Source organism: Mugil cephalus, chromosome 16 (genome assembly GCF_022458985.1).
Source record: "Mugil cephalus isolate CIBA_MC_2020 chromosome 16, CIBA_Mcephalus_1.1, whole genome shotgun sequence".
NCBI classification, from domain to species: domain Eukaryota; kingdom Metazoa; phylum Chordata; class Actinopteri; order Mugiliformes; family Mugilidae; genus Mugil; species Mugil cephalus.
Window position 1 is genome coordinate 11,778,577 of NC_061785.1, and position 23,812 is coordinate 11,802,388.

The following is a 23,812-nucleotide window of genomic DNA, read 5'->3' on the forward strand; positions in this document are numbered from 1 at the left end:
AAAACACCTTCTCACGTTCAGCCACTGGCCATGAAGAAGACAGGAGTCCTCCCACTTTTCACAGCAGACCGTCATCCATCAGCCGGCCAATCACGAATCCCCTCAGAGGTCGCCGAGGACGACCGCTGACACAGTGGCAGTGGGAATCGCCGTTGTCATGCCGACCGCAGGGGTTTGGGGCGCCTCGGTGTCACCCGGCGAAGCAGCTGTTGGCGGGAGGATTAACGTGGAGTTCAGCTACGTTAGAGGCCACAGCTGGCTCCACGGGAAACGTTTGACTCAACACAGCATCGGCCTCTGGACGATTAATAGGCTAACGACTTCTGACTGCTTCATCCGCCCACAGCACACGACACACTGAACCAATCAGTCACTGAAGCAAATCAATTTATTAATAAACCGATTAATGAAATATTCTCCATGAAGGAATGCATTCACACACAATACACTTTGAACTGTATTACAGCATTTCCCCTTTTCGACTCATTCTGGATATTGCCGCACGTAATTATGACATATTACACAAATATGCAAAATATAAACTTAATACAAAAAAATTAGGCACATACGTAATGAACGCGTACACACAGGTTTTGCTTAAAGCCGCGGAATAAATTACAGACGAGAAACTTGGAATTGGTTACCCTTTGGCTAAAATGGACGGGCTCGATATGATATGATATGATGGATATATAGACAGAGTTGGATGCATCTGGAACAAAAAAACACACCGAAACTAGAGGAATGTACATATGACTGTATGGAATATTTACGGAAACAACACGATGGCACGGGCCTCCATTTAAATTTGACATCATGTAAAGAGGTAATTAGAAAAAAAAGCTTGTTAATTATAAAGCTAGTAATCAATAAAATGGAAAATGTGTTTATTTGGTCATACTTGTCACCTGAAAATGGCTCTGATTGGTTGAAGGAACATCTAACTGCATGCACGTGCCCAACAAAGTTCATTCGAATCGACGCTTTGGAGCATGTAAACACAAAGATTTAGATCTTTATCCATCAGCTTTGTTTTTTTTTTTGTTTTTTTTTTCCTTGGTCTCTACTAGCTTCATTCATCGTGCGTGTAAACATGACATTTAATTGAAATTAGAGGTCAGAAGAAGTGGCAGACGAACAAAATGCTCGTTTTGATCTTTTCGCTGGTTCCGCTGACGACAAAGCGCGTACGTAAATGAGTATATATTGTTTCTGCTGCTGCATGATATTTGTTACTAAAGTTTTTTTTTTTTTCTTGTGGAGAAGGAGAAAACAAAAACAGCGAAACCTTCGCTAGCCTGCAGGATGGTGCAGTCGGCCGGGCCCGGGCGAGGAGCCAAGTGATCTGACGAGGAGAAGGGAAGTGGAAGAGCAGAGAGGAAAAGAGGTGTGTGTGTGTGTGTGTGTGTGTGTGTGTGTAGGGTGGGGGGGTTGGCAGAGGCTTTGTTCGCCGGTCCGTTTTGCCTGGAGAAAGCGCCGGGCGAAGCGCTCAACTGAGAAGTGACACGGACTCCTTCCTAATGATGAGCGGTGAATAGCCGAGCGGAGAGGAGGAGAAGCCCTGTGGGAGATTAACCGCGCTGGAGGACATGGAGAGCTGCCCCGTTATAGCCCACGCTCTCCTCAGTCCTGCCTGAGCTCCTCTAAAAAAACGCTTCTTAACGCCGCCCATGTCGCTCCTTTAATCCAAGCTATTAATTCACCAATTTCCCCAAAAAAGCCTTTTTTTTTTTTGACTCGGAGGCGAAGTCTCGTAACAACCGGGACGAGCTCGTCCTCCTGGAGGCGGCGAGGTAGAATGGAGATTTACTTCTTCAAAAAGACAGGGGCACAGGCGAACTAATTAAGATAAACCACTCGGGCCCTAATCACTGCCAACTAGTTTTTCCTTCCCGGTGTGAAGAAGCCAACAACTCGGCCTCTTCAGCTTTGAGGCTCGGGCTCTGAGTCTGTGGGCGGAGGTGCAATACAACTGTGTCTCTGCTCTGTCTGTCTCTTTTAAGAACATCAGGTCTTACCATGTGAGGACAGTTCATACAAAGATGAATGATTCGGGCCGGAAAGCTGGCCAGTGCTAATCTGTAACCTCCTTCTTCCTGCCACAAACCCTCCACTCAGACGTCAGCTCCAATGTGAACAAACTCAACACGAGTTTCAAAGAGTAAGAAAATAAATGGGAGTAAATCTGAATCAGACTGAGGTGGACAGACACGTGTCCAGGCTGGTTTAACAATAGATGCTCATTGGTTGCTTTTATGTCAAAATGTAAGCTGCTCTGGAAAAGAGCAAACAACTGTCTGCACACATCTGGACGTAAACGGTCTCATCAGCGGGCTGAGCTAACGAGCTAGTAATTGGCAATTAGCTCGGTTTTACAACACCGAGTTAGTGAGAAAGCTCCTTCAGAGCTTCTCTTCATTTATTCAATCAAATTAAATTTAAAAAAAAAACAACAACCAAAAAACCTCCATAGCTAATTGCCCAGATGGAGTTTACTGTCCAGCAAAGAAAAAGAGAAAGAAGGAGCATGTCGTGGCTAGTGGTTAGCGTGTTAGCATGCCTCAACTAACACGACTGATGGAGCTCCAGAACATTTACAGAGACACTTCTCATCACTGCTAAGGTGAAGGAAAGCGTTTTAATCCACTCGGTTGTACGGCAGTGAAAACACATTAACACAACAAAAGCAACAGACATTTACGCCTTGTGCTCTCACACCGCAGACGGAAACGAACATCACCGCCGGGCCGAGCGAGAGCGTCTGTTCGATACGCACCGCGGCTTTCCACAAATGTCACTTTACAGCCATCTGTGTTTGCATTCAAAGGACGCCATCACACACTGATGGAACTTTCTTGGAAGCCGCCCCCTCCCCTCCCCTCCTCTCCCCGTTTCGGATATTAATATCAATCGTTACAAAGCTCGACGTCTCGACCTCACAACCGCCTGTGCTGCTGCCGTTTTTTTTTTTTTCCTACTGCATAAAGAACACGTTGTGATGTGCGCGAGAACTTTGGACAGCTTGCGAGAGCGCCGCGTTCGACGGTTTTTCGAATGGGTGCGATCTGGCTTTGCCGCGACGCCTCGGAAGCCACGCTGCGATGGAATTTTTAGACAAAGCGAACGTCTCCAAAACAGAGGAACAACAGAAATAGTCCGGGGTGCAGCAGTCTGATGATTGCAGACTTCACACCACTTCGGTGTGGACGCCGGCCAGGCCCTCGGCCTCGGAGCCAAGAAGACGAGAGCGCAATCAACGCGAGTACAGCACACACACACTCAGCACACACTCGCACACACTCTCTCTCCGTGGTGAAGGAGGGGGTATCTGTCAAAACCTTTCAGAAGGACTGAGGATCACTACGAGGCGTTAGGCTACTCGCTCAGCACAAAGACAGCAAAGGAGATGAGGGGTTCACATGGGATTATACAGTACTGGCTAGCTGATGCTAAGCTAAAGGAGTATGAACCGAAGGCTTTGGTCGCCGTCGTCTCGTTCGCCTTCTGTTTTTCAGTTTTTATTAACAGCATAAGTGCATATGTGTCGCTCACACCCATGTTAACCTTTAACGTGTAAGCGTATTATAAAAGTAGACGTTGCATAGAGAGTATAAGACGCATGATTTAAATTAATAGCTGGTGCATATAGCAGGTTCAGGATATGCTCAACACATCCTACTCAACACCCCGTGACTACGCTCTGGACTTCAGACACTGACTGAACCACTGAATCACGTCTCCTCGCTCGCCGTGCGATTGTAAACACTTAACGGTCTGAAAGCGGACGCCGCGTTCACCGCGCGCGTGTTCAGCTCAGCTCGTTGACGTTTTAATTCCTCGAAACGTTAAGCGCAGGAGTTAGTTTTTCCTTCTTTCTTCGGATTTCTAAACCCCGACTTCCACACGTGGAGCTGCAGGGGTCGAACATCGCTGCGAAGTCTTTGGACTCACACGACTCATCAGTTAACACTAAACTAAATATTGCACAAAGCAAAATGACTAGAAATTTGGATAATCACGTAGTGCATGTTTTTAAATCTGTTTAACAAAATTGCTTTTCTTTAATAGTAATATTCCCAGAAGCCCACAAAATAATAATAATAATAATAAAATAAAAAAAGATTAAATTTGGCATTAGCTTTGCTGTGAGGGTTCAGCTACCTCAGTCCTTGCACAGAGCCGCTTTCTACATCGACACATCATCAGCAGCTCAAGAAGTGACTTATCTTCGTTATTATCTAATCCTGATTTCAAATCGTCTGTTTGTTTTTTGTTTTTGTTTTTTTGTGTGTGGTTGTTTTTTTTTTTCTTTTCCTTTCGGCCCACTTTAGTTGCCAGGAACAGCCAGGATGTAACCGGATCGGCTCTTGGTGAAGTCCGGCTGCGACTGGTTGATCTTGGGCTCGACGATGACCGTGCACTTCCTCCCGTTCATGCTGCACTGGATGGGGCTGGCGACGTTCACCTGCAGCTTCCTCTTCTCGCTGAAAAGAAAAGGCGGAGGCGGAGAGATCAGATGCGAAATACTGGCAAAAACGCACTCTTTTCACAACCTGAACCCGTACATTATGCAGCTCCACGGTCTGTATGGTCACAGTTCAGTGCGCGGGGGTAAAATCTGTGGATCCACTAGTGACCAGAGTGAGTGTACGAGAGAGAATACGAGCCCATAAATAACGGTTACTGCAACACAGCATCACAATCTGAAAAACACGTTCATTCCAACACACTGTACTGTACATGCACAGTCATACACTGCAACCTGAGACCATAAATCTTCCTCACACACACACACGGGTCACATAAAAATGATTATTCTCACTCACGCATACATTAAGCCATTAATAGCATCATTATGTGCAGAATAATGTATACTAGAGCGTGACTCATGCTTTAAATTTAAGTGCCTAACATGAAGGTAAATAATAAAAGTGGAGGAAAATCAGGATCTAAACATTGTCGTCCAGTTGCAGGTGAGTATCTGGTCACTAACAGACCCTGGTCATGTGAGCTTCAGGGGGCACCATCCATGAATATACCTAACAACAAACCTAAACTCCTCATCAGAGGAACTGAAGACTTTACTAAAACCGAAACAAATCCATTTGTCTTTTTGTTCTTTCTTCTCTCAAGTGCTTCATCGACATTTCAGAAATATCGATTCGATTATGTGAAACGCAAAAAAACAGGAAGTGGGCAGCCACTAAGTTCAATGAATCTCAGAGATCTCAGAAAGCAATACAGTGAATGCGGCTGCTCCCCGACGCACCGAGCCCGCTGTCTGGATGGTGAATTCGTGGGTAGGAACCAAAGTCACGGACAGTGTTGCAATAAACATTTAGGGAACTCTGTGTTTGCGTCATTCAGATGCTCCTGCTGACCACCTCAAGTCGCCAAAGGCTTTTTTTTTGCTAATCATCCCGACAACTCGCTGAATTTCATGAACATTCTATTGTCACCACCTCATCCTTTTGTGTGTGTGTGTGTGTGTGTGTGTGTGTGTGTGTGTGTGTGTGTGTGTGTGTGTGTGTGTGTGTGTGTGTGGACGCCCTTAAGGGATCGGTTTCAATTTTATTTGTGCAGCGTCAAATCATAACACATGTATTCTCGGGGCATTTTACACAACGATGTCAAGACCTCATTGCATTATAGGGAGAAACCATCAATTCCTCCCTCCGCCCTCAGGCCGCTTGAACCACGTCAGGGAGATAAGAGACAGCAGTCTGTGTGTTAATGTAAAGCTTTTAGTACTGGAGTGATGTATTTATTGGAACACGAGCTGATCCATGAGCTGTGTGTGTGTGAGAGAGAGGGAACGTTTTCAGACTCATTTGAGCTCCGTTATCGTTTTCTGTTCGGAATTGAAATTGCAGAAACAAATCAGTGGAGGTTTAATTACTGTTCAAAACCTGTATTAACAACCTGCGTGCAGAAGAGCAGACTATTAACAGTTCTCATATTAAAGTGAGGAGCAGCATACTGTAAGGAAATAATAGAAAATAAATCAAGAAACATCACCGGTCACGGTACTGAAACAACCACGGTAACAGGGATTTATTGTTATGAGACGGCAGCTCTTTGGACGGAGCCCCAAAGGAAGTTGTCTCCGTGAAGTAGGAACAATGGATGGCTGCACACTGCTAGTTATGCAAAGACGTACGAGGCCGTAGGTGCGACGTTAAATCCCCGCAGATAACTGAGCAGGAGCGGGGAGAGGAGATGCTGCGGTAAATTTAAATTTGATCTTTTAATAGCTCTTGAGTGTCTGGTGGAGATTCATCCACTGCAAATCACTTGTATTACGTGTTTATTAGGCTGCTGGCTGGGGCTTAAAGACCAGGAGAGTAGAAGAGCTGCCAATCAAACCACGTCTTCGTCTGCCCACCGAGCCCTTAAATGAGATCTAATCACTCCGACGTAAACGAAAACAACAGCGTGGGTGGATCATGACTGTGTAGAGATTCACGATACATGTTGATTCAATGTCAAACTGATGCAAAAGACGCACGTTTGTGGTGACTTCTTGTCTATACACAGGCCTGAACTAAGCTAAGCTAAGCTAAACTAAGCTAAGCTCACTGACTGTTGTTTTAGCCTCATAGAATCAGAATCAAAATCACATTTTTTTGTCATAAAGACTCAGCTCATTGACTGTTTATACTATGGACAAACCCATCGTGACGTCACCCACTAGATTCTGAACCTCGAAAATGAAGCGCAAAGTGGGCGGAGCCTGTGGTCGCCATGTTGAATGAGCTTTACTCCACCCACACACGGATATTCCAAATATGGACGTGGGGGGTCGTGCTGGACGTTGAGACCCACCCAAGCGATTCTATGCTACGTGTTAGCTCAGGCTAACACTGGTCACTCAAAGGGGGAACACTCTTCATTGTGCTATGTTTAATAACATGGGCGTCTGTGGGGATTTGCTCCCTTTTGGAGGCAGCCTCTAGTGGCCACTCGATGAACAGCAGTTTTTTGCACTCACGCATGGGCTTCAGTGCTCAGTCACGGAGGTTGCTGCTTGGCTTAGACATACAAGGAAATTGTCTTGGTGTTCGGTAAGTATAAGAAATAAATGAGAATATGTAAAAAAGGTGAATTTAGATAAGAAAAAAACACTTTTTATACTGAATGATATTTCCCAAAATACAGAACTAGTACTTTAAACAGGCAACGACTAAGACGAAAATAAGGACCACAGTTTCAAATGTATGAAGCTGCATGCAGCTTTTAAATAAAGCCATGGTGAGTTCAGGGACACCTCTTGTTTTAAAAGGAGATCATGAGAGAACATAATGTCAGCCTTTTTTTCATGAGGATGTGCGTTTTGTACAACTGGAGTGTGACTGTGCAAGTCAGAGTTTACGAGAGCGTGTGGGAGGCAATAGTAGCGTATATGTGCAGGATTGTAGCGCCGTCCGCTTGTTCCGGCGTGCACACAGAAAATTAAGATGAATAACAGAAGAAACGGTGCAGCAGTGCTGCTGAAGGAATGATCCATATGGTGCCGCCGGACTGGAGCGCAGCAGCGGATTGGCTTTTAGTGCCTGTCACATCCAGTTAGACCCTTTCTGGGTGAACGCCTGCTTTGCCTCGTTTGCTCTTAAACAGGATCGATGACGGGAATCACAGAGTGAGAGGAAAAACGGCATAAATTGTGGTGGCCGCCGTTCGGAGACGGAAAGTAAAAGTGAGAGGGGGATGAGGAGACGAGTGCGTGATAATTGCTCTCTGGTTGAGAGGGAGGAAACATGCATCTCTCTCCGTTGTCCTGACACTTTCTCACCGGCGCAATCGCCGATGAAGGAGTGAACAAATTCATTATCTGCAATTAGCGTCTCCGACCTGCATCCCTGCGATCTATATCCCTCCGATCTAAACTTGGCATCGGAGCGGAGAACTCGGAAACTCTGACTTGTTGCACAACAGTAAGTCATAAACAACGAGCAAAAGGCTCCCGCTGCCCACGCTGCACTCCTCTGCAGAGTGCGCGCTGCTCCCTATCTCGGCTTACGCAGAGTGGAAGAGCTCAGGGTAGCGCTGATGCCGGTTTCCATGGCAACCCCCCGTGAACCGAACTCCCCCCATCTGTCATGGCTGCCAGCCAGCCGACAGCGCAGTTTGAGCGGTTTGTGTGCGCTGTGATATGTCTCTTTCTCCGTCCGTGCCTCATCCTCCATTCGCTCCTCCATCTACGCCGCGCCGGCTGAAATGCCAGAGGGGATGCTGCGCTACGCTGCGCTGATCGTGAAGGGCAAGCAACAGAAAACGGCGCAGCACACACCCTTACAAAAGCCTCCACGCGGCCTTTTGACACCTTTCCCGATTCTCCCGTGCCAGGGTTTGGCTTTAAATAAAAAAACAGTTCTAATGAAATCCCTTCAAATGCCAAAAAAAAAAAAAAACTAAAACAGGATGAGTTGAGGCTTAAGGTCACTGTCTGGCCTCCCATCAGGAACTGGCCTGAACCCCGGGGCCAGATTTAGTCCATCACTGGACGGCTCCTTCAGCTGGAAAATCTATTCTTTCCTTTGCTCTATCTCAGTTCCATCCATGCATCTTTCTTTCTCCTTCATGCCATGTGAGCCCAGGCTCACTTGCTCCCAAAACTACCTCCTTTTTCTTTTGTTTTTCTAAGGATAGGACACGAGAGCGCAGTGAAATGGAAGTGAAAATAAGAGCCGAAGACAAATATTTGGAGGGGAAGAGAGGACGGCGGCGACAAAGGAAAAGTAGACGGTCTGTAGTAGGGGAACTCGAATATAAAATATGCAGGCAAAAAAACATCGGGGCGCCAAAAGGCATCAGAGTGAAGAGAAATGTTGTGAAATGGGAGCAGGAGCAGGAGAAGGGGGAGAGGCTATTTTCAGGTGGAGGAGCCAGGATTACCTCCAGTCTGTTAAGTCCCACTTCTGAGTCATCCCTCTAATAGCGTACCTGGCTGTCCCCCAAGCTCACCACTGCTGAAAAATATATGAGCGCTGCAGGTGGGGGAGAGGGGACGGGCTATTCGCAGAGATGACTTGCTCGAAAGACTTTGAGGACGTGATCAAAGCAGAATCTTTGCTCTCTTATAAGGTGACTTATTACTTTGGAATAATACCAAAAAAAAAAAAAAAAAAAAAAAAAAAAATGTAGCTCATTACACCAGCTGCTGCGGGAGATTAAACAGTGACAGTGATGCATTTCAAATGACCTCCCTATTTTCATATTGCGGCCATTGCTGAACAGATTTTCAAGGCGACAGTAACGTAGGTGGGAAGGAGGGAAGGCGAGACACAAGACAGAACCAGGAAAGGGCTGATTCTGTACAAAGAGTAGAAAATATGAGATGTTTGAACAAAAAAACATGCATGTGACTTAGCCTGCTGTCTCAAATGGGACTTTGAACCTGAACTGTTGATCTGTCAGAGCCTCAGCAACTGATCTCCATCTCGCACACAGCTCCCCCCCCCAACAAGAAAAGACTCTTTTTTTATATATACTGTATATAAATATATATAGACATCTCTTTTCATTAATATTTCAGTTTGCGAGACCTCGCTGAGATCAAGAAGGAAAGAGCAGGGAATGGAAAGGAAGCATCTCACATGCAATATATATGTCCTACTGACTGTGTGTGTGCGTGTGAAGTTCAAGCACAAAGATGCAGCAGAACCACGTTCAGACTGATTCAAGAAGAGAGGCCAGCTCTCTGCGAACGCAGTCTTCACAGCCTCTCAGCTAATATTAGCTCTTCTTTTTTGATCAGTGAACACAGATTACTGCCACCTGCTGGTATGTTATTTTACTTTAACACTGGCATGTATGTGTACGTGTTGGAGAGATCGGCGGTTGTCTTTTGGTTGTGTGTTCAACTTTGCTCCAGATGCAAGGTGACGTCACAGTTGGCTTTTATTTAAACAGCTGTAAACATAAAGTATAGTTAACACAGTTTAAATATGTTATGAAATATCGAGTGAGACGAATGGTTTTGTTCCACGTTTGTTTTTTATGCTGTGCACTGCATCGCTGGCTTTAAACTCAACAGGAAGCAGCAATAATGTGGTTACTCAGTTGGAACTCAAATGCTAAATGTGGTTGCTCACTATTGTTGCACATTAATATTTGAAATAATGAAAAAAAAAAAAAGAATAATTTTGCAGATGGATGACTGTGTTCAGCACTGATGTGAAGTTCCTCTAACTGCCTCACAATATTGACTTTGAGCAACTTTCTCCAGCGACAGCACGCAAATGAAACGGCAACTGTGGCTGATATTATCGATACGACAGACGACCATACTTCTTCACATGCGTCTTGAGTGACCAGTTGAGATCAGATCTCAGTATCATGCTCTAAATTCCAGTAACACACACATTATGTTGGGTGCTGTAGAATATTGTGCAAACAGCTTCTTAGCACAACTGCATTTTTCAGAACCATGGACAGCGTTGTGGATCATGATGAACTGTGAGACCATTCAAATCTTTATTTTTTACATATTTCTCATTTCCTTCTCTGCATCCCAAATGCATGGCTTCACATTTAAGACCGGACCTGACACAGCATCTGTCTTCCTCTCGCTGCCACGCTCTCTCTCTCTGCGTCTCACATGGCTTCTTCTCATGTCTCACGTGCTCCTGTGCGCTCCATTCACACCGGAGAGGGAAAAAGCAGTAAGATGCACTGCAGAGACGCTCGAGACCAACACCTAGTTCAGACCCAATAACAAAAGGTGGAGCGGTTCTCATCTTAGGTGATTATCACACAACACAGGATGTGATGTGAGGCAGCAACAGTGGTGTGGCTGCATTAAACTGTAACTGCCCCAGTTAAAAGTGAAAAAACTGGGTGCAGTTATTTAATTAGCGTGACTTTGTCCAAGTTTTTCAATTTGGTAGGAGCACAACTGCTGATGCGTTGTATTGATAATAAAGACATTCAGGAGGTGAGAGCAGATGTTTGATGGCATTGTGGGCCTGCTGATGTTTCTGAGATAAAGTCAGGTTAACAAGTGGGACCAGATCTAACCCGTAGATAATATCTGCATTAGGCTCCTGTGCTCTTACTCAAGGTTGGCGTAATGAGGCTTCTTATTAATTGATGTAGAAGTTGACACTGAAGAATAATGTTTAGGGGCAAAGGCTGGATAAAATGCAACTTTGAACATTTTGGTTTATTATCGGGTCACATTTTACACATAGTACGGTAAAAGGTATCTCCTTTTATGCCTTCGCATCGTTCTTTCCCTTTCCCACTTATTAGCTCCAGAAAAAAAAGAGAGCAGTACTCACAATGAGAGGGATTACTAAGTAGGTCATTTTAAAAAAAAAAGGGCTGAAAATGCACTGGCAGCAAAAAGAATGTATTGATTAAACTATGTATGGAGGGGGAAAGAGAGAGAAAGGACGGAAGAAAAGAGAAGTTGTTCTCTAGTGTGCATGGAGAAGTGGAGTTCAGAGGTGAATGCCGCCCGAGCGAAGCTTACATCAAAGCTGTATGTACATCCAGCGACTGAGCATCAGTTCTGCCCCAGGCCTGTGCACGAGACAAAGAGGAGGGCACTGTAAGCTGCCCATCGCACTCTCAGAGATGTGAGACTCTTTATTATTCTCCTACCAATGCACTACGGCCCCAAAAGACACTTTACACTTCACAATGTAGCGCAACATCCAAAGGCTCCCATGAGGGGACATTTTAAGTTTGAACATGCATGAAGAGTAAACATGAGATGAGAAGGTCTCGTCTCATTGGTATGCTACGATGCTCCTTTATGCACAGTAAGCCAGATCTGCAGTCGGCTAATAAAAAAAGCGGTTCTTCTTTAAAACGCCCTTTCCTGATCTATAAGTGCGAGATTATGAATATTTTATGCATGTATCTCCCAGTTCTCTGTAAATACTCGAAATACTCAGAAGTGATTCAGCAGCTGCCGCGTTATCTGATGGAAACAGGCATTTTGTCTCAGCTTTTCATCTGCGCTCCTCCCTGCATTGATTCAGCAAAGAAAGACGACTAATGATGTGGAAAACCGGCCTAGACGGCTAAATTGTTCTATCATGAAATCCTCCCTCCCCGCACGTACAATTTGAATCGGGAGTTATTATCCCGTAAACGGCTGTGTATTCTTGGCAATGCGTAGTGATAGATCTGGCTGCTTATGAAGATGGAAGAAACCTCGGTGACGTCACCCACAGCGGCGCCGTTTTTGAAGCTCAGCGTAACGTCTCCGTTCGCCGCCAACTTGGCGCGGTCCAACTTGGCGCGGTCCAACTCTGAGGTAATTTGAAAATGGTCAAAGAGGTGGAGTGCAAGCGGAATTGAGGTATGAGGTGTGAGGTTGATAAAATTTCTTTCATCTTGTGTGCTGTATTAATATTTCTACTGTTGTACTTTTTTATTACTGGCTGCAGGTACAAGACATTCGCTGTGCACTGCACTATGTATAATTATGCATGTGCCAATTAAAGCGCTATCTTATTTTATGTATTGTATCTTTTTTTATCTTATATGTTTTTGTATGTTATTGTATCGTATCATATCCTAACATATCGTATCGTATTGTATCTTTTTGTATCATATCGTATCGTATCGTGTCGTGTCGTGTCGTGTCGTATCGTATCGTATCGTATCGTATCGTATCGTATCTTAGGGTGGCTCAGTTTCGGAGTCAGCCTCAAGTGGCCATTTGAGGAACTGCAGCTTTTTCTTTCTTTTTTTACCGACACGGCTATTGGGGTATTTTTCGATCAGGTGGAGTTATCCTGGATCCAAAGTTTGGCACCATTTTTCAGCTTAAGTGGGTGCTGCTTGGTTTAGACAAGCTTTAGTGGCAATTTTTTTGTACTTCCATGAATTTTAGAGAAATTTATGATCAGATACTCAGACTTTTTTGTCTCTAGTATAAAAAGCATTTCCCTCTTTTAACACTCCACAAGGAATAGTTCTGTCTCTTTAATACCGAGCTGAGAAAACTCCATTGATCTCATCAGGGGGAAACAGTATCCTCACCAAAATAATAAAAAAAAAAGTTAATTGTATTTATAAAGCGTACTACAAACGCTCACTGAAACATCTCTACACAGATGGTGAATAAGTTGCCACGCAAGGGCACTCGCTTTCCCATTGGGAGTAATTTGTGTTTCAATGTCTTGCTCAAGGACATTTTGACATTAACGCAGAACCTGCTTTGCCTCCTTTTCTATTCATCAATATCCATCATTACTAATGGTTCTCTCTCTGTAAATGTATCTTTATGTGAATCAAAACCTTCAAGCTCTCTCTGAGGTAAACATACAATGACAAAGACATCTGGTTGGCCAAGACCCCTGTGCAAGCTTTTGTCAAATATTTCTCTTGTAATAAAGTCCTTAGATGCTTTAGAAATGACTACATTTTATTAAAAGGTGAACAAATATATATACACAATGACACTCTGATAAATACAAGGAATCGTTTTAAGTCTGACGCTCAAAAGAAAATCAGAATTTTCTTTTTGTGATCAGCGTTTGGCTGCTATGCCAAAACGACCCTGCAGTCCAGTGTCGTTATTGGAGGTTTTGTCACGCCTAACCTCCTGCAGACAGAGCCCATAATTCCTTGCAACACCCCCGAGGAGAGCAGAAGATGGAGGAGGCGGCAACACGCATTTTCTCCACATGGCATCTGGAGATTCACTCTCCTTATTCCCACAGGACAGCGGGTGAACGATAGCCATCAATAACAACTACTCGGGCAAGCTGCTCCGAGTCCAGTGTCCACAGATGCCGCCGCTAAACAAAAGGACACTCGCCCTCACCTCTACATTTCACTGTTTTGGATACCAGTGGGAGATGAAACAGAACCGGAAACCACCAAAGCAAAGGTCTCGGTCTCTGGGGGATACTGCCGTGGCTCCACAGATGGTGGAGGCTATCACACGCGGCAGTCATAATAGCCACACAGCAGGAGGCTTAAACAAGCGTGTGTGTGTGCGTGTGTGTGTGCGTGTGTGTGTGCGTGTGTGTGTGTGTGTGTGCAGGAGGCCATTGTTATTGTTCTTTTCTTTGTAGCGTGAGCCCAGTGAGCCAAACCCTCACTCACGCCAATCAGCTGTCCCCCTGGCCGCTCCGAATTCCACGGCACCGTCTCAAGGCTCAATGGAGCCGACTTAATACACATTAGGTGGATCAATCCGCTGGCACACAGCGGGTCAAAGCGGGATAAGAAAGAGAGGCAGCCTCAATTAGTTGCCCATTACTGAAGGGAGGACGCTCTCTCCTCAAGTGGCGACGCCTCCACTTGTGATCACTGAAGGCAATCAGGGCATCTAATCAAAGGATCATTTGTTTTCATTCGCTCGTCCTCAGGAACGTGCCAACTTTCAGGGCCTAGTTTAGCTCCTAGTCTGGATCGTATTAAACACTTTGTTTACCGCCTCTTTGCACATAAAATTTAAAAGATTTTTAAAAAATTCTCATGTTTTCAAAAGGATTTTACTGAAATACAACTGGTATTTTCCAATTTTAACCTGTAAAGCAGGAGCGGTAGTTTGTTAAAACGCTCATTTTACACCCAACAATCAATAATGTTATTATTCATAAACTCTGCCTGAAGAGGTGAAGAGTTTTGCAGTGTTAAATCTAATCAAATGACAATAATAAGTGTTTTAATTTCAGCTGAACTGAATTTAGTCAGACGAGCCTTTACAAACCTGGACTAACCTGACAGACTATTTTGCGCTTTATTAAACGTTGACATTTAACTCAAAGTATTTCTTTGAGCAAACAGCCCCCGGGGTCAGCGGGATTACATAAACTGGAAATTAACGGTGGAGAATAGGTGCAAGTGTAATGAATTTGAGGGGATGTGAGGAAGGGTTTAGAGGGTGGAGGGGCGGGAGCTCGTTGAAGAGATGGGGAGATTAATGGCAGGTTGGAAATGAAGACAGTAGGCAGCGGGGACCGGGGCTGGAAGACGAGGAGGGAGGAGGGAGGAGGGACAGGGCAATGGATTGAGGGAGGAGGGAGGAGAGACTGCGCTGAGGATAACCATAATTGGCCTGATGGAGGGAGATGCTATGGTGCTGTTGCTGGGTGGAACATGTGTGTTTAGGGGTGGGGGTGGATTAAGGGGTGAGTGTAGAGGTCACTGAATGAAATGGAGTCTATGGAATGTCAGGGCTCTTACTCGATGGCAATTAATGAGAGCTTTTATTCTCAGTGTGCATAACTACAGTAAGAGCACACAATGATCATGTGAGTATAAGGGATGCAGGGGTGAGAACTGCCTTATAAATAAAGAAGAATCTTTTTCAGGGAATTCATCCAATAATATAAAATATAAGATATTTTCAGGCTTTCAACATCTTTGCCTACATGGATTCGGCTTTGTTCATGCTAAAACAGCTAGCCGTTTTTGCTACCTCCATGACCAAGATGGAGGCATTCCCTCATGTTAAACCCATGCTCAGGAAGAATGAGATTTATTCCAACCAGAAAGAAGCGAGTGTCCAAGTGAAGAGCAGCAGAGGGACCGGGACTTTGCTGAGATGCATTTTGCCATTTCGTCTGAAGTGAAACGCCCGTTAACAAGGCAGCAGCAACACTACAAACAATTTATAAAGGCTGCAATTAAAACTTCAGAGGATGACAATTTTGCATGCAAAACGGATCCTCGCAAATAGCACGAACTTTGGCAAATCCGGTGACACTTAACACCGTCTCTGCGCATTAGAATGCATTTCAAATGAGTCTTTAATAATCTGTCCCCGAGTGCTCAATCTGTAAAAGGATCAGAGCTAATTGCATCTTCTGGTCCGACGAAACCCCTTTCTTTATTGCAGCGTTGGAGAATGTTATAATTGTAAGAGCTTTTAACTGGCTAAAACCAATAATTACCAACAATGATTTAAGACGTTGTTTATTTGACAAATCAATTAATGGTTTAGTTTGTAAAAATGTCTCATAAGAAGTCAAACATGTTCAAACTGCGACGGTGTCCTTGAAGAACCAAAGATAAAACCGCATGAATCGAGCTAATGCAGTGATTTATATTCCAGCCGGTCACCTGTTAATTGAGCTTGTTCCTTTGTCTAATAACACAACATGGTGTCAACACCTCTGTAACACATTTCCAGCCTTTGTGCTTGTGTGAGTGTGTGTGTGTGCGTGAGAGAGAGAGGGAGAGAGAGAGAGACACGCAAATAGAGAAGAAAGGCAGTCTGCCAGAGATTCGGGTCTCTGCAGCAAAAAAGTAGGTCAGATCAACTCTTATCATTCACACACATTTTCTTTCATTCATACACAACCTCTGACGCACTATGCCCGTTTTCACACCTAGCATTATCTCTAATGCGCTCTTACTTGATGTCAGCGCATCTAAACACACACACACCAGACACGCCATCGCGGTTACAAAAAAAACAGTCCTGGCCTGGCCGCTCGCCATCCACCACTCCACCCGGCCAGCCGTCTCCCCGGGGCTGCAGCGCGGTGCCAACGAGACGAGCTGGACGCCCCGCTGGCCCCGAAAAAAAACAACGGCTCCGAGTGTGCGTCCGGGTTCTCTCTTATGTGGGTTAGAGAATCTGCGAAAACCGGTGGTTGACTTTGCAAATTTGAAGTTATATAACGGCAATGCGGATAGATTATCCTTGAAGACCCGTGAATGTGTGTGTGTGTGTGTGTGTGTGTGTGTGTGTCAGTGCCAGAGCGAACACAATACCTGCTCTTTGAGACCAAACAATACTTTCGCAAATCACACTTTGAAGACTGTCAACGTTTTTCTAAAGAAGCAAATGTTCCTAAATGTCAAACGTTTTCATTCAAAACAGGCTGATAAACACAGGATTTGGATTTACAATGAGAACAATTCTGTCAAGTAACAACTGATGGTGACTGAAAAACATTTAGTTTCTTTGACATATGATGTTGAAGACATGCTAGGGTATCAATACCAAAGTGTATGTGAGGATTAACATGCAGCCTTAACCGTCTGGAGAGTAAAGCTCATGCTGGTTCCCTCTGATATTTCATCCTACTCCACCCTCTTTCTTCCTAATCTTCCTGCTCCCCTCACATGTTTTCATTTCTGTCCTGTTAGCATGTGTCTCTGTTCCTCCCTGTCTGCGGCCCGGGATGAGATGTGCCGTTATTATCTGCAGCCGGCGCGGTTATTAATGGATCGCATACGTATCAGACAAACATGGATCCAACGGTTGCCATGGGAACTGCATCCGCAGCGCCCCAGAAAGGAGGGAGAGAAAGAGAGAGAGAGGGAGAGAGAGAGAGAGAGAGAGAAGGGAAGGGGGGAGACAGAGAAAGAGAGGGAAGAGGAGGAGGAGGAGGAGGAGGAGGAGGAGAAGTGGAATGTGAAGTGAAAAACAAGAGGGGGGGGGAAGCAGCAGCGAGGCGGGTGATGGATAGAGGAGGAGGAAATAGAGAAGGAGGGATGGAGGGAAAGAGGAGAAGAGCGAAGCCCACTTCTATCAGTCGGAAATATTTGATTCAGCAGAATAGGGTGACCTTGGAGAAGAAGACAAAGGCAGACCGGCTCCCTCTCTCATTCTCTCCCTCTGTTTTTCTTATCACTCCACACGGCCACCCTCCCCCCTTTTTTATCGTACCAATATAAAACAATGTTAGTGCCGTCTACGCATTAAAAAGAAAATACACTTTGGCACGTTTATTGAAAAGCAGTTTTTGTTCTTAAACATTCATCAGACTCTGCAGCTAAAATAAAGATCTGACGGCCTCGTTTTATTCGCGGCTTTGTTTCACCTCATTTACTATAAATCCCGTGTTCTTTTTTTGATGATGCTGCAAAATGTGTTTTAGATGTCTTTACTTATTTACCCCAGTTCAAGGCAGCGACGCGCCGACCTGGACATGGAGTAAAAGGTCTAGATGTTGGCTTTTGAATCCAGATGCATCACAGATTGTTTCTCTCTCATCTAAAAGCACGCACACGCTACAAGATCTGAAAATGACACAGCAACACACACCACGATTTCAGTTACTGTTTAAGTTACTGTACCAGATCAGGGAGCAGTGAATGCACCACTTCACGTTATTTCACAGGGGAGGTTTGTCGTAATACATATTAGATGAAGATGAAGAAGAAGCAGCAAAAGTGGAATAACTTTCTGTAGCTCTGTAATACTTTATTGTGTCTATAAAGTCATCTAGGCCATGATGTACCCAGAGTGTAGATGAGAACCTGGTTGGGGAGACTCCTGTCTACAGTAGCATGCTAGCTAACGTTAGCCTAGAGGGCATGAATGTTTAACGTAGCTCGACACCGTCAGCTGTCCTCCTGTCCTTGTGGACCTTGTTTCTCATATTGGTCGTTGTCGAAGTACTTAAGTAATCATCCACATTTTAAATCCTAAATATCGAACATGTTCGTTATGTATCTAGGTGGCCTCGTTGAGCCGCGGGTTTATGTGTGGATTTACAGACACCTTCGCATTACCGGATAATCGGGGCTGAACCTCGGCACTGAGCGACGTCCGGATTGTTGGGGTGAGGGGTGAGTCCGGAAATAAATCGGCCCAAATACCTTCAGTTTGAGACCAGCTTTACAGCGTCCCGGGTGTTCTTGGCCCCACATCACCTCAGTGTCCAGTGAGTTCCACAAAGAAACAAATACAGAATTTAAATTCAGGTGGAAAAAAGAAGCAGTGGAGTAGAACTGGATTTTGAATTAGAAGAGAAAGTTCTATCCTTTTCTGTGTAATGTGTAAATCCATTATCCAGACTCTAATGTAATCCATCACAGGTCTGCACAGGTCTAGCTGTCAAGCTGATATCATCATCTGAGTGGTAATGTAGTTTTAAGAACAACTTAACATCTCAATCTGCTTTCTAGATGCTTCAAACCTTCACCAAAGAGACAGTCAGCGCTGCGCACTTCATTGTAAAGTATTACTTCATTCCCACAATTGCTGATAATTATGACGGCAGACTCTTAATCGTCTTTCAAATTACAACCACGGTGAACTCTGAGCAGTAATACTTCAGCTTAGGTTCATCAGGACGTTTTGATTTTCGGGAGGAAGGCTCTGCACAGCGTCTAAGTGAACATAATGATGTCTTTTACTTTGGGAACAAGGAGTACAAGGGTTTTTTTTTTTTTTGCGAGGAGCCTGGAGGACACAGTGAATTTGAGAAAAGCAAGTAGCATAATATGCACCAACTAAGATGAGAATATGGTGATGAAACAATGAGCAAACTGTGTGAACGATGACCGAAGATGTTCCATCTCTCAGAACATGTCTGATAATTTATGCGTGTGAAGCAGAGTCCGTTCTGCGGTTCAGTTAAAATATGAATCGCTCGAGTCCTTCACATTCCACTTGCTGCATTTCTCTCTTTGATGTCACTGTAAATTAAAAATGAAATATCTTTGGACCTTGTCAGAACAAGCTATTTAAAAATATTACCTTGGATAGAGTTATAGAGGGACACGGCAGCAGTGACAGAAAGTTTCCATTTCATTATGAATGTTAGCATCAACTTTTAAAGCAATATTTCTAATAGGAAAACTCATGCGTTTCCATTACCCCTAGAAATGCACAACACCTAAAATACTGCAATAAAAAAATGGTAATGGAAACAATCACATTTCGAAAAATATCTCTGAAACATTTTTACGCTCTCATGAGGTTTTTTTTTTCAGATGTAGCGATATAATAGTTTAACGCAAAAGTGCAATGGAAACACTTTTTTCACCGGAGATGACGCAGGGGTTCATGTTACCAGTTCATCTGAAGTCCATCTTCCTCAAAGCGAAGTCTCATGTGACGAGAATTTAAGAGAATTATGAGAATTGTGAACTTAGTGAAAGTTCGGAAATGCCGCTTTTATTTTGGGAAACACTGTGATGCTACGAGAAAAGTCTGACTTCAGGGAAACTATTTATTAGTTGTTGAGGTAATTTAATCTGGACCAAAGTCCGTTTGAGATGTCCAGTGACGGGAACCTCTGTATTAATCATGAATGAAGATTGTAGATTTATGGCTTAGAGCCTACAGTGGACACGAGGACATCCTTGCTCACGTTCTCTCTCTGTGTCTGCTGCTTTGTCTCTGTGACAGATGCGTATAGATTCACCTCCCTCATAAACGTCTCCAAGTGTTGCTACATCCATTCATACTCTCTCACTCTCTCTAACCTCCACCCTCATCCTTTGTCCTTCTGTCTCCTTCCCTCCCACTCACTCTCATTCTCCCTCTTCTTCCCCTCCATCCACCCTCCCTCCCTCCCATCCTACAGTATGAGTCAGCAGTAGTGTACAGTACGCAGTCCTTCATTGATCTGTCAGAGTGATGTGGTCATATTCCGTTTCTGCCCTTGCTCCTGCCCCCTCAACGTTTAGCCTCCTTTCCCATCTGCTCCTGACACCGCAGAAGGGATTTGGGGAGCTGCTTGCAGAAACGACCAAAAAAAAAAAATTGAGAAAAGAAGGGGGGGGGGAATCACAGGAAGTGTTAGAGTGTTGGGAATGGTGAGCTGAGAAGGAGGGAGGTGAGGAAGGAAGAGACAAACTGGATCAAATGAAAAACAATGAGCCGGAGGAGGAGAAATGAAAGAAGCACGGCTGTATCGATCTCATTTATTTCTTGTTTCAGGTAACCTCTCAGGAATCACATTAGGCTGCACACAGTAAGACGCTGTCATCCGACTCACAGCAGACACGTTGGCGTCAGTGCGCTTTCACCACTTTCTTTTCAGCCTCGGACTCAAGGTATGGACACGTGAAACTGACATATGAAAACAACCAGCGATGAACTGGCCAACTGTGACGTCTCCTGTGTCCGGACCAAAAAGATGAGCTTGAACATACTGGGTAACAGAGACGTATAGTAACGAAGTACAACTACTTCAATACTGTACTTAAATACTAAAATGCTGTATACTTCACTACACTACTACGCATACTATACTTCACTACATATTTTTGATGAGTTTAATACTTTTTCTCTGATACATTTATGTGCTGCATCGTTACAATTGACCATTCACAAAACCCCGCCCCCAAATAGTCATTGTCCAATCATACATCCAAGCAACCGTTACTACGTAAACAACGTACGACAAGCTAAATGGGAAAGCGGTGCGGTCAGACGCTAGGTACCTAGCTACAGCTAGCTAGTTAACGTCAAGCTAGCAAGATGCTCATATCGACAAAACTGTACATTAAAGTTATGGTTACTATTGGTGAATATTAATAATATTAGAGCCTAACCAGTGATAGTTAACTTAACTAAATATTAGCTAGTTAGCTAGCGAGTTCACGTTCAATAGCTAACTTTAGCTGTTGCATAGAGTCTCTCTAACGTTATGTTTCGTCAGTAATAACTACATGATACAGTACTTGAGTAGTAATATTAAAATAAACTACATACAATGCTTAAGTACAAAAAAATGTTGAATACTTAAGTAAGTTCCAACACTTCAGCTTCTACTCAAGTCACTTTTTTGATGAGTACTTTTACTTTTACTCAAGTCTGGGTCTCTAGTACTTTATACATGTCTGCCGGTTAGTTTTGTTCGGTTCCTTTACAGTTGATTAATTCCAGATGATAATACCTTTGAATTTTTAGATGGTATAAAGATATGAAACGCGAGGAGCCTTCCTTCCATTTTTGCTGACTTTCGTCACTTCCATTTTTCTTCCCGTGCGCCGGTTCTCTGAGCTGATCGGCCGATCAGAGTGATGTCTCTGACCGACATGTTCCCGCTGCAGATTCAAGATGCTGAATCAGCGGTGGTCTGACGAGCGCCAACGGTGCAGGACACCAAAGCGCTCACCGACAGGCTGGCGGCGGCCATCTGCTCAGCGCGTCACGCCCTGAAATCGTGTCACCGCCTAAATATATATGAACCAAAGTGAACGCATTTAATTCCTTGAACAATAAGTAGGTTGTCTGCACAGCTTCACTGTCAGGTATGTAAATATGCAACAAGGTGTACCAACGCAATAAAAATCATCTTACTGTTAAAGATTTTCTTTCATCCAAACGTGTATTATGATATTTTAGTCATATATAGTTGTTTACTTCCTTAATTTGACAAAAGTGTTTGACCAATATCTCAAGGTGGTTTTAAATGCAGATATCATTGAAGACGTTTGGAAGAAGATCTTACTATCTGTGTGTAAGGTTGGGTATTCTTATGGCGGAAGTGATTAACATCAACCCATTTTCTATCTATTGACTAATTAACATATTTCTGTTTTTTTTTCATCAATCTTCATGATTTACCGAAATGCACACAGAGGACAGCAGGGAGGGGTTAATGAACTCCTGTCAATGACTCCATCACACACACACACAATCAATCGAGTGCAGTGGGTTTTTCATTAGTCACCGGGGATGCTGACAGTGATGGCAGCTGCTGGTGGAGCCGTAACCAAGCTGTTGCTACAGAAACTAGTCACACCGCTTCGGTAAGAAACCAACTCCGACCACTTACACAACACAGACGCTACAATGACAGGAAGAAGGAAGACAGCGGAGGAAATGTGAACCGGGGATTTACAGTGTTTCTCATGGGACTACTTTGTCATTAAGCAGTGACTGATGGAGACATAAGAACATACATCATATCACCAAGCAGTAAACAACACGTCTTGAACAACATTAACATGACATTAACACATTTTTTGTCATAATTCAACTTTTTACACTTTTAGAGAAAAACCAAATTTTTCGCATAATTGAACTGCAGCTAAACCACCTGTGAGTAGAGAGAATGAATAATTCAACACGGAGCTATTTTTACATTTCACTTTGAGCGTGGAAGATGTGAAGCAGAGTGGAAGGGCGCGACGCAGCGCTGACTAAAAAAATAAACTCATTAAAATGTCAAAAACCCGTTGGAGAGAAGTACAACCGGTACGTGATGAAGTCAAATAGATCAGGAGAACAGAGGGTGTGTTAAACCTGGATGTAACGACGTCTTTACTCAGCTGTGATCCAGACTTTATGTTTACTTTGAGACATACTGGAAACTGTCTGTGCTCCTTGACTCTCTGCACCCAAAGCACCTGCTCCTCCTTTATTACTGAACACATAAAATGTATTTTCAGCAATCAGCCACAACATTAAAACCACCTTGTGACTATTCAGTGTTCTGCTGGGAAACTGTGGGACCTAGAATTAGTGTGGATGTTACTTAGACGTGTACCACCCACCTAGACCAGACCAGGCACCCCCACCCCATAATAATGACACTCTTCTATGAAGGCATAATAATAACATCCTGTTACCAGACGCCACAGGACACCCTCAGAAGGTCCATGTCTATGCTCTGATGAGTCACAACTGTTTAGGAGGCACAACAGGGACCTACACAAAATCAGCCAGGGGGTCATAATGTTACGTAAGATCGTACTATGTGTTCTCCTTGTGCTAGTACGTAGGTAGTTGCGGGCTTTGCATTAATTAACAGAAATCAAGGGCACTTCAAAAGAAGAGAGAAATGTAAATTCTCAAACACAAACCTGATTCCAAATTATTTTTAGAGCGTGAGTGAATCAGAAAGACTCTTGGTACGGTTGGGTTAAAAAAAAGGATGTATCTTTAGCTTAAAAATGAATCATAACAGTGACTTTATTCTCCTAGATCTGCTGCGTTGAGAATCCCTCTAGAAGAAATTCTGGTTTCATTGGGCAATTAACTCAACGCTTCTATGTTGATAGTTTTTCCTCGATCTCGCCCGCGAAAACGCATTAAATGAAAGAAAACTGTATTGAGTGTCGCAGGAGTTTAAGTCTAGTCAGAATCAAGTACAGAAGGAAAGCCGGCTTTGGTCGCAGCTAAACGGTCAGTGTGGCTAGA

At 44.0% G+C, this 23,812-nt stretch overlaps 1 protein-coding gene across 1 annotated transcript in view; it reads right to left on the reverse strand.

Annotated features, from left to right (window-relative positions):
• Positions 1-370: 370 nt before the first annotated feature.
• The window catches only part of myo1d (myosin 1D), a 101,470-nt gene continuing 78,028 nt past the window's right edge, over positions 371-23,812 (reverse strand). Inside the window, exon 22 of the mRNA XM_047609252.1 lies at positions 371-4,484. Within this exon, the coding sequence (XP_047465208.1) occupies positions 4,328-4,484 (157 nt within the window). The 3' untranslated portion in view covers positions 371-4,327. The remainder of the gene's footprint in view (positions 4,485-23,812) is intronic.